We start from the raw sequence: 11,617 nt of genomic DNA on the forward strand, positions 1-11,617 counted from the left end.
TTCCTGACACTCATATTCACATCTTGTCCTCACAAGTTTTAACCTATCCCTTCAGTCTGTTACAAATGCTACCTTCATAAAGTGTCCACACCATACCTCATCCCACCCCATGCCTAACAACAGGGCACATGTATTTATTCAGCACTTCTTTGACAGCGCTTTGTCTCACTACCCTGCTTTCCACCTATTTCACTGCACCAAAGCACTGGCTACAGAGTACCTACTAAAGCTAGAATGGTGAAGTTTTTACCCCACTTTTTCTTAACACCAAGAGATATCTACCAAGTTGTAGGAGCTGATATGGGGTAATACGGTTCTCAGTCCTGAACAGGTCCTCGAATCACCTGGAAAATGTTTCTTTTAAAATACTCATGCTGTTCTCCACAAGTTAAGCAGAACAGTGGTTATCAGGGCTGCGTGGAGCAAGCAAAAGAGAGCTGTTTAATGAGCTGTTTCAGTTCCGCAAGATTAAAGAAGTTCTTTAGATATGTTCTACAACAATGCAAATATAATAAACACCACTGAAAAGTACCCATAAAAATGGTTAGGATAGTAACGTCTCTATGTGTTCTTTACCTGTAGAAAAAAGAAATTCATTTTTAAATAAGTTAAGTTACAAAGCTGTATGTTATACAAAACAATGATTCTGGTTTTGTTTCAAAAACATAAAAACAACAAGTAATACATGAATGCTGACCATATGCCAAGCACTGATTTAGGCAGTACTATATGCACCGTTAATCCTCACAACTCTACAGGGTAGATTCTATTATTTCCTATTTAACAGATGAGAAAACTGAAGCACAGAAAAATTAACACGTTAAAAAAAGCCCACACAGCTCATTAATGGCAAAGCCAGGTTTTAAATGCAGGCTCTCTTGAGACAGTTTCCATGCTCTTAACCTCTATGTAATAAATATATAAAAGTCTGAAAAAATAATAAACCAAACTGTAACACACTCTTAGGATACGATCATGACACAGCTTTTACTTTAAACACTTCTGTTTTAAATTTATGCAAAGATCATGCACTGCTTTTTATAACAAAAAAACAAATGGAGGTATTTACATTTAAAAAAAATATACTCAGTGGAATACAAAGTCTCTGGCCCTGCTAACAATCATTTTATTTCCTTGTATTTCTGTACTCAGACTCTTCACCACTGCAAGGCTGTGGTTACTTGCTGTAACACACATGCCTCAGCTTGCTCCTACTTCCATAAACATCCTTCCCCTGGAGAGAATGTCCTCTCCCCCTTGCTAACAGACACCTTTTTACTTACCTTTTTATTTATTTTTTTCAGTGTACCCAAATCCATTTCTTAACCTCTCCTGCAGAAGGCCTTCTAGGACCTTATCTATACCATTTTGCACCTTTTTATTACGCTGCTTTGAAAAACTGCCCATTAGCAGTTTTATTTGTGTCCTCCAGAGCCATCAGCACACTTTCTTGAAGATCTCAGTACCTTTCTTCTCGAGGCAGGGACTCCAGGCAGTGGCTCAGTATGGAGCATACTGAGCAGGCAGAACTAGATTTCTAAAGACATTCCTACCAGAAACAAGGGCTCATTGGAGACAGGCTGGATTCCAGATCTGGGACAGGGAAGCTGCAAGGTAAACCTTGTTTGTCTTGGGCCAGAGAGCTAGGGAACAATCAGAAACTACTGGAGGAAGGTCAAAAGGACACAGAATCCACTGTCCTTCAAAGGCACTATGGTAGGTAGTTAATTACAAAGTGAAAAACAGCATACAGTGAGCAGGCAGCACCTCCTAACCAAGCGATCACATTTAGGAGCGCCTCCTAATGTGACAGAATATGAAGCACACAGCATCACTCACGAGTCCTGTCAAGTGAATCCTGACAGAACATACAGGGGATAAAAGAACAACTTAGAGACACTACGAGGAAATAATCAGATAACCAAGAACGTGTGCACTCTGTTAGACAACTGACTAGTCTCTTCAAAAAGCCAGCATCATGAAAATAAAGATGAAAGGACTGTTCTATACTAAGAAATGTAACAATCACACGCTACTTGTGAGCTTTGAAAGGATCTTGGTTCCAAAATTAACCAAGAACACAACTACTGAAGATGTTCAGGAGATAACTGATAAATTCAAATAGGATTGACTATTAGGAGATATTAGGGAATTCTTGGCAATATTCTTACAGGTAATCATGGTACTGTATTAATAAGTAAGAAAGAATATCCCTGTCATTAGAAGATACATGCTGAAGATGGTTACATGTAACCATGTAATGAATGGGTAAGGTGTCATGTTGTCTGTGACTCAAAAATTTTCAACTAATACGTATACAAATGCAATACACATAAGAACTCATAAATAAAGCAATTAGAGCAAAATATGTAGGTGATGGTATACTGCAATTAGTTATAAGACTCTTCTTTAAACTTTTCTATGTTTGAAAATCATCACAATAAAAAGCTAGGGATACTCAATCAAGTTATAAAATAATTAAAAGAAAAAAAATCCTTGTCTATACTTTCACTTAGCACCTCCAGGTCATTTAACTTTTTTTTTTTTTTTTTAAGTACTTCCTGTCCATACAAGTAACTTCTTGGCCTCTTGAGGACAGTAAATTTTAGCAGGTTTGCAGATGCAAAAATAGCCCAACAAATGTTGTTATTCATAAGTAACACAACAGGCAAAACCCAAAAATGTCTATTAATGTCAAGTCCCAGATAGGATATGGAACAATATAAAATTTCTCCTAATGGGAGAATAAGCACAATCACACTGGAAAAAATTCTGGCTCAGTCAAAACGTAGCTGAATGCATACATAACCCATGACCCAAGAACTTTTCCCCTGGTTGTATACCCAAGAGAAACTCTTGCACATAGGCATCAGGAGCTAAGTACAAGAATGTTTAGAGTAGTACTGTTTATAATAGTAAAAACCTAGAACAACCCAAATTTCCATCAACAAAGGAATGAATAAACTGATACATTAATTCACAAATACTATGCAGCAATGAAAATGAAAGAACGAGAGCGACACGCAACAAGGGTGAATCTCAAGAACAGAATATAAAGCAAGCAAGTTGCAGAAGAATACGTGCAATGATTTATAAAACTTTCAGAAACATCAAAACGAAACAATGTGTATCTAAGGAATCAAATACATGGAAAAGCAAATGAATGATAAAGGCAGCTCAGAACAGGGAGTTCCTCTAGGGTGAGAGACACATAGGTGCTTTCTGGTTTTACTTGCTTCATTAATATATTCTTTTTAATAATTCAGGTGGTTAAATACAGATGCATTTACTGTACCATGTTTCTTTAGATACTGTGGTTGACTTACTGTTAGTTTTTTATTCTATTCAACATCTAATAAAAACAAATGAGTTTTAAAAAAAAAGTACAGATCCTGATTTTAAGGTACTTAAGAACCTCAATTCAAAAGCAATATTAAATCACATAATACCTCCATTTATATTTTCCTCTACATTTTAGTAGTGAACTATGCAAGGTTATCAGTATTCAAATAGTTAAGCCCATCACTAGTACCCGTTAGTGAAATAATCAGTAAGAAAATAAATGCCCAGTCAGAGAGAGGGGGAAGAAGTCATGTTACATCTAAAACCTAATGGCATTTACAACTTACCTATTTTACTAAATGATCTGAGCTCATGGCTTGATTGATAAGGCAGGGCAACCTTCAGAATCTGATGCAAAGGGCTGCCCCTTTGCACCTTTTATCAAGGCAGGAACAATTAATACAAGTTCTCAACAGAGATGGAAACGTCTCTGTTGCCTGCCACTTTATGATAAGAAAATTGCTAAAGTCACAAAATCTCACTTATACCCTACCCACTCTTGAGAGGCCTGAGCCTATGACCTAGACAAAGGCCACAGTAGCAGACCCCATGACAGGGATTTTAGGAATGCCTTCCAACAGACACCACAGAGCTCTGGTATATCAGGAAGAAGTCCCCACTGAACCTGGCTATAAAACAGACAGATTACTGGGGGGGAAAAAAAAAAAAAAAAAAAACAGAACTTTTAAAAAAGAATAGTCAGAACACCTTAACATGAGACCTATCCTCTTAATAATTTTAAGTGTTGATATAGGTACAATGGTAAAGAACAGATCTCTAGAGCTTATCCATCTGCAGGACTGAACTTAAATGCCTATTGATTACTAACTCCCTATTTCCCCCTTCACCCATTCCACTCTTTGAGCCTATGAATTTAAACAATTTCAGGTACCTCGTGTTAAGTGTAGTCACTTTTGATGATTGGCTAATTTCTCTTGGCACAAAGTCCTCCAGATTCATTCATGTTGTGGCACACTGCAAAATTCCCTTCTTTGTTAAAACTGCCTAGTATTCCATTATATGTTTATGCCACATTATATTTACCCATTTATATATCCATGTTGTTTCCACAACTTAGCTACTGTGAAGAGTGCACAAAAAGAAAAATCATTTGCAATGAACAGTTGAGAGGACGTTTCAGAGGTCCCTGTCCCACGTTCAACTATTGCAGCTAAATACACACACTGAGAAAGGCGGACCTAGCTTACTGGGTGTGTTAAACTGTTCTTTATTCAAAGTCAGACCCAAGGCTGATACCAATCAAAGGAAAAAAAAAAAAGATTTACAATTGTTGAGCTGACCAAGCATGAATAAGCACATGCTTCATGTTAAAACTGAGTCAAGAAAGGTTCAAGATCAAGCAGAGAGGATGGCTATACCTATATTTTGTTTCATTAGAACTTTAACATGGAGAGAGATCTCAACGGTTGCTCTATAGCACATTCCTGCCCATGTTACATCTACTAAATGGATTTCCTATTAATACCAGGGACAACTCCTCATTTATACAGGAGCCACCACGCTACTGCTTCTCCCTCCTATCTAGAGCTGGGTATGTGTTTAGCCACAGGCTTATGTGTTTGTCATCCCCACCAAATTAACTAAGACCAAACTAAATATTGTGCAAGTACGCCAAACCTGAAAAAGACTCACCAAAAAAAAAAGGAAGAAAAAAATAAGTGACTAACACTTCTGTCACAAACTATATGAACAGTATAAGCTCATATCTACTTCCAATAGCCCTTCAATCTCTAAAACAGTAACTCGGAGTTAAAGATTGGTTAAACTTTTGATTATCTACCAACCAAATGATGTTTGCTTTTTACAAGTTCTACAATAAAAATATAATTCATGCCAAGACTCCAACATAAACATTTATAATACAAGCATGTCAGTTAAAGGAGATCTCCACCAGGAGGTTCTCAAACTATTAATAATCCATTAACTACACTGTGAGAACTACCAGCACCTCAAGGTGGGTTCAATCCTTGGTTTATATACCAGCCCCACCATTACTCTATACTCTCAAGTAATCAAAATGATTTAAAATTTCACAAGAACGTTTACTGCAAAACAGTTAAACAGCAGCTAAAAAATTAAAAAGAGAGTAAATTCAACCATACATGAGTAAATATACAGGACAGTACATCTATCACATAAAATATTATTCAGCCATTACAAAGGATAATGTAAATGGAGCCATTATACACATTCCAAATGTATTACTTAAGACATAAAAGAGAGAAAATTCCCTAAGATTATGTATATGATCAAGCCATTTTGATAAAAATGCATACAAGTATACGCACATGAGTGTATGTAGGAATACATGTAAGACTACCCATCAAAAGACTTACAGAAATTATCACCAAGCAACCTTTCACCTGTATTTTCTAATTTTTCTACAATAAAAGTTATTTTTAAGGAAAAAAAATCACAACTAGATATTGCTATCTTACAGCAATATCTAGAAATAGTGTGAGGTAATTTAAGGAATTTTAAGAAAATCCCTAGGAATGTCAGGAACTTTGTTATCAAAGGAGAAAGTGTTTTAGAGGACAGGGCTACATTTCAAAGACCTACATATTGGAAGTGCAAATCTTTCCTCACTTTTCCACTCCAACATACGAGATGCCCACCCACTCATTTTCTTACTGAAGATCCAGGCAGTCACTTTACATGGCCACTACTTCTGTGAAAGAACCTATTCCAAGAATTTGTGCAAAACGTTCATAACAAATAAGACTCCTCCTCAAACATTTTAAACCTTCCTTATGGCTAGCTACAATGGTAGTAGACATAAGGCATGTGCAACAACACTATTTACTGAACACAGTGTTGAGGCGCTTTGCACGCTCTTATTCGCCTTCACCTCAACTATAAGGAGGGTGCATCATTAGCGCTCTCTTATAAAACAGGACACAACCTACTCAAAGACATGGTCACAAAAAACCCAGGTAAGACTCCAAACCCAGGCTTCTTCCTTTTAAGTGCTTACGCATTATGAAGGGCTGCAAATCACTCAGGTGCTTCTCTGCAGATCCTTTAAACTACAGTCAAGATAGTATCTGCCCTGGGGTGTTCACTAAGGGCCTGACTGCTCTTTGCCTTTCCTTCTCAGGCCTAATGACCATTTTTCTTTCATTTAATGAACTGAGTGCTTACTGTGTACAAGGTACTTACGAGAAATACAAAAATGAGTACAGCACAGCCTCCATCCTCAAAAAACTCTTACAAACTCTTTGGGACTATGAGTAAACTACTAAGCTACTATTAAACCTAGTCAACTACTACTGAATAAGACGGATACAGCTATAAAGAAATACCATGAAACATCACAAACTCCTGTAAAGCTCGATTTCAAGTGAAATAGGTTTTACTCATTAAAATACAAAAAACTGTCTTAAAATTAAGCATCTTAAGTAAAAACATTCCTATCTTCTTAAGCATAAATACAGTATAACGATAAAAAGAGCTAACATTGATTAAATGTATTGCTACGCTAGGTGTTTCATTAATACATACAAACCCTGAGGTTGGTACTATTCAAAGCCCCATTTTAAAGGCTGTAATGGGACCTCCCTGGTGGTACAGTGGATGAGAATCCACCTGCGAATGCACAAGAAATGGGTTCGGTCCCTGGTCCAGGAAGATTCCAAAAGCCACAGAGCAGCTAAGCCCAGTGCACAACTACTGAGTCTGTGTTCTAGGGCCCAGGAGCCGCAACTACTAAAGCCTGGGTGCGCTAAACCCAGTGCTCTGCAACTAGAGAAGCCACTGCAATGAGATGCCCACTTGCCGTAACTACAGAAAGCTGCTGCGCAGCAACAAAGACCCAGCAAACAAAAATAATATAATTAATGTTAAAAAATGAAAGGTTATAACAAAAAACAAAGATTACCTGCCTAAAGCACACAGCTAGTAAGTAACAGAACTGTGATTCAGTTGTGGCAGTTTACTTCTTTATTCTGGCTTCCCTGGTGGCTCAGCGGTAAAGAATCTGCCTGCCAATACATGAGATGAGGGTTCCATCCCTGGGTTGGGAAGATCCCCTGGAGGAGGAAATGGCAACCTACTCCAGTATTCTTGCCTGGAAAATTCCATGGACAGAGGTGCCTTGGGGGTTACAGTCTATGGGGTCCCAGAGTCGGACACAACTGAGCATGCATGAATGCACCTCTTTATTCTGCCTTTTGACTCAAGCATTTATTGACCTCCTATTACACGCAGAGCATTGTGTTGAGAAATGAGGAGAGGGCAGTGAGAGTTTATTCATGATGCTCACCTTCTGACTGAAAGACAGATAAACAAAAATCAAATGATCAGACTGTATAAAATGTTATAAAGGAAATAAGGTGCTGTGACAGGATAACCAGAAAAGACTTACTTCTGTTCTTATAGTTTTGTTCACAGTTTATTCCCAAAGACGAGCTGGTCAGACAATCAGCCTGGGGACCACAGAAGCAAGGAGAAGAGAAAAGACTGACCACTGCTAGTGAAGATGATCAGAGAAGTGGCAAGGAGAAGCCCCAATTTCATCATAAATGTGGAAACCGGCTTAGTGATTGAACAAAGTCTCAAGCTGGGACTGAAAGAACATCTATGATTTCAGAAGACAGGTGATATTCCGTGTAAAGGAACAAGTATAAATACAGACTCTGGTTAAAGCAAGAGAATAAAGCTGGACTCAGAAAAGGTGCCCTAACTATGGGGCTAGAATCCTGCAAGTAATGGCAATTCTATTCATTATAGGTGGGGGAGAAGCACAGTCAGATCGCTATGCTAGGGGAAAAATAACTTTTGCATGAAAGGTTTTGTTCCTTTGATTTGTGTGTGTGTGTGAGTGTGTGTGTGAGTGTTTACTTGCAAGGTGGGAAACTACAATAGAGAAATGAACTAAGAGAAACTGGTGAGAAATTTTAAAAACTGACTAAAGGAGGAAGCAACAGGAATGAAGAGAGAGAGCTTCAAGCATCAGTCAGGATATATTCAACTACAGGCATAACAATGGAACAAGAAATATACCTGCAGAATCCAACATGAAATACCTACTGTACTAAATATACCCTGCGTGTTTTCACAAATGTGTTGGCATGTTCCCAAAAACCCCAATGAGCCAATGTCCTTTCTACTAAATAATACATGCCTAGGAGAGTATCACCTATCCTTGATGAGTATAGTTTCACAGCATCTTTTCAGAATCTCAACAAGTGTCTGTACATATTATTTCATGTAACATTACAAAACGACAACTAAATTTAAGCAAAACATAAAACACCACATTATTCTACTCAGAGTACATGATTTTCAAAAACAAATTACTGGATTTTTTTTTTTAAAGTCCAGGTCCCACACAGGCCTCAACAAATCACAGAATTTAAAAATTATTTTAAAGAAACAAAAGGACTCAGACCAGGTTCAGCATGTTGAGAAGTCCCAGTGCTATTTTTAGAAAGAGCAACACTTCTCCAAGTGTAACTTTTTCCAAATGATACTAACAAGGTCAAGGATCATATCCTATCTGAAAACAAGTCCTATACAACATTGCTAGGATCTTTTACAACAACTTATCTTACAAGTGCTGGATCTCCGGGATTTTATTTACATCTTCATTTCACATACAGCTTTATGTTTACACATTTATATTTGAAAGTTATATTTGTGCTTACTGTTCATGTATGTTTTCCTTCTATTCATTTGTGTATATATACACATACATATGTGCTAGGCTCTACTGCCAGCCTTAAAAAATACTGCCTTTGTTTTATTAAGATTTCACATTCGTTGGATACTTTGGGTCTCAGAACAACCTTGTGAAATACATTAGTAAAAACTTCATCTTCCCGTCTGGACAGTGGTGGGACTGGAGCTCAGAAAGATACTCCTGACTAGTTCAAGATCTCAGTCAATGGCAAGGACAGGGCCCTGTCGGTGCCTTTAGACTCTTTGTGCATGCTCTCCTCCCCGCAGGACACTACCAATTTCGTACTTGAATATTCCCGTGCCTCTCTTCAACAAAACTGGATTGTAACGAAAAGCCGTACAAATGCCGCCAGGCCAAAACTCTGAGCGTCTAAATGCAGCCGGAACACTAGGGCTCTTCAGTAAACAAACACTAGCACACGTTTCAGTCCGGACACCATTCAATGCTGGCTTTGCTCCACTGCACAAAACTTATTAAAATACGGCCTTAAAGCATAATCCTTAATGGAACTGTCTTTTTCGCTCAGTGGGAAGTTCAGTTAATCTGAGGTGACTCATATTGTTACCTTACGGTTTTGTAAATCAATAATTCTGAGTGCCAAAGGAAAAGAATGAATTACACAGCTCCCTCTCCATCCGCAACTCCAAAGTTGCTTAAGTGTCAATGTGCGGTAGTAAAACCTAGGGACAGAGGTAGGTGGGGCTGGAGCTAGCATTGCCCGTCTCGGCGCCCCCACCGTCCCAGGTATCCCTTCTCCAAGCCCAGCGGGTCTCTTCGATCCCCAATCCCGTAGGACCACAGTGACTACACGGCTCCACAGCCCCCACCGACCAAGACCAGAGCCCCGCCGGGAGCTGCAGCTGTGGCGACTCGCACAGCCAGGGCTGGCCCCTTCCCCGGCGATCCCACCTGTCCCGCGTAGCCCGCACACCTGGCAGCCCCCACCCGGTCAGAAGATGCGCGTCGAGAACTGGCTCCTAAACGCGGCGCCCTAGGGCGGTCGGGAGACCCGGGGCAACTCCGCTTCCGCCCCCAGCCCACAAGGCAGCACGCCCGCGCCCGCGCCCCCACCCCCGCGGGCGCCCCAAGCGGCCGGGGTCCGCAGGGGCCCCAGATCCCCGGGAGGCGAGAGGGGGCGGCGGCGCGGCAGACTAGGGCGGAGGAGGAAGAGCGGCCGGCGAGCCCGCCCGGGGAAGAGGAGGAGCGTGTCCCGACCGGCCGCGAGGGCAAAGAGGAGAGGGGAGGGAAGCGGCAGCGGGGCCGCGGGGGAAGCGGGAGTCTACCTGCGAGCAGAAGTACGAGCCCTGGATGCCCAGCTTGATGCAGGTGGGGCACTGGAGCTTGGCCTCGCTGCTGCAACCGTCCGTCTCGCACACACGAGTCTCCACCGCCGCCATGCTGCCTGGCTACTGGAGGAGCGCCTCACCGAGGAAGAAGGGGAGGAGGGAGGGAGGAACGGTTGGACAGAGGGAGGGCAGGGGAGGGGAGAGAGGCCGAGCCGGGGGAGGAGCTCGGACTGCCGGGCCTAGGTGCAGAAGGAGGAGGAGGAGCGCGGGGCCTGCCCAGAGTACGCTGCGCGCCCCGCCCCCTCCCCCGCCCCTCGCGCGCAGCTGGCCCCGCCCCGTGGCCTTCGCCCCGCCCCTCAGCCGAGGGCCCCAGCCTCTCGGCCGCCTGTGCGCACGTGGGCCGCAAGGGTACCTGGCCTAGCCCTCGGCCTCTCCGCGCGGTAGCGCTTCTACCTGCCGCGAGCCGGCCCCCGGAGGAGAAGGCCATGCTCGGCCGACTAGGAAAGGCCTTCTCGGTGCCTAACGAGAAATCCCCGGTTGTCGCCTACTGACTGGATCCCAGGGTCCTGAACGTCTGCCGTACTCTCAGGCCGTTGGAAAGGACACTCCACTCTTCTGTGTTGGTCCACCCGGCAGCTCCTTGGAAAAGGAAAGTAACTCCATTTTTACGGATAGTGTCTGCTTTGAGGCCTAAGGACGGCCGCTCATTCACAAAGAAAGGAAGCCCGGGAACTGTTAATGAAGAAGTGTGCTGGGTTTTGTGTCAGCTTTCCCTCGTGCCCTCTTATTTTTCACACCACTCCCCCCTCCATTCGCAAAATACGTGCTAGTGATAGTAACACAACTCCTGAATATTCAATACAGTTTTTTGTATTATACCAGTTGATTGTTTAAGAGGTAAATAGGGGAAGATTGTGTTGATCATGAAATGTCAAAATTGAAAGAAGCTTTAGAGGTCATCTGTTAGGACTTCCCTGGTGGCTCAGACGGTAAAGCGTCTGTCTACAATTCAGGAGACCCGGGTTCGAGCCCTGGTTTGGGAAGATCGCCTGGAGAAGGAAATGGCAATCCAGTCCAGTACTGTTGCCGGGAAAATCCCATGGACAGAGGAATCTGGTAGGCTACAGTCTATGGGGTCGCAAAGAGTCGGACACGACTGAGCGACTTCACTTTCACTTAGAGGTCATCTAATGCAAACCTAAGTCTCTTCGGCTACATCCCAGGTCTGCCATTTTCTAATTGGTGCTTGAGTATGGTTCTGTCACGAGAGAGGAGAGAGGGACTA

At 41.9% G+C, this 11,617-nt stretch overlaps 1 protein-coding gene and 1 non-coding gene across 2 annotated transcripts in view; one reads left to right on the forward strand and one right to left on the reverse strand.

Annotated features, from left to right (window-relative positions):
- The window catches only part of METAP1 (methionyl aminopeptidase 1), a 54,813-nt gene extending 44,297 nt beyond the window's left edge, over positions 1 to 10,516 (reverse strand). Inside the window, exon 1 of the mRNA XM_070791168.1 lies at positions 10,330 to 10,516. Within this exon, the coding sequence (XP_070647269.1) occupies positions 10,330 to 10,443 (114 nt within the window). The 5' untranslated portion in view covers positions 10,444 to 10,516. The remainder of the gene's footprint in view (positions 1 to 10,329) is intronic.
- Positions 10,517 to 11,303: 787 nt separating this feature from the next.
- TRNAC-ACA (transfer RNA cysteine (anticodon ACA)) lies at positions 11,304 to 11,375 on the forward strand. The gene has a single exon. It is a non-coding gene; the product is annotated as a tRNA-Cys (tRNA).
- The last annotated feature ends 242 nt before the right edge of the window (positions 11,376 to 11,617 follow it).

Source organism: Bos indicus, chromosome 6 (assembly GCF_029378745.1).
Source record: "Bos indicus isolate NIAB-ARS_2022 breed Sahiwal x Tharparkar chromosome 6, NIAB-ARS_B.indTharparkar_mat_pri_1.0, whole genome shotgun sequence".
Lineage (NCBI taxonomy): Eukaryota > Metazoa > Chordata > Mammalia > Artiodactyla > Bovidae > Bos > Bos indicus.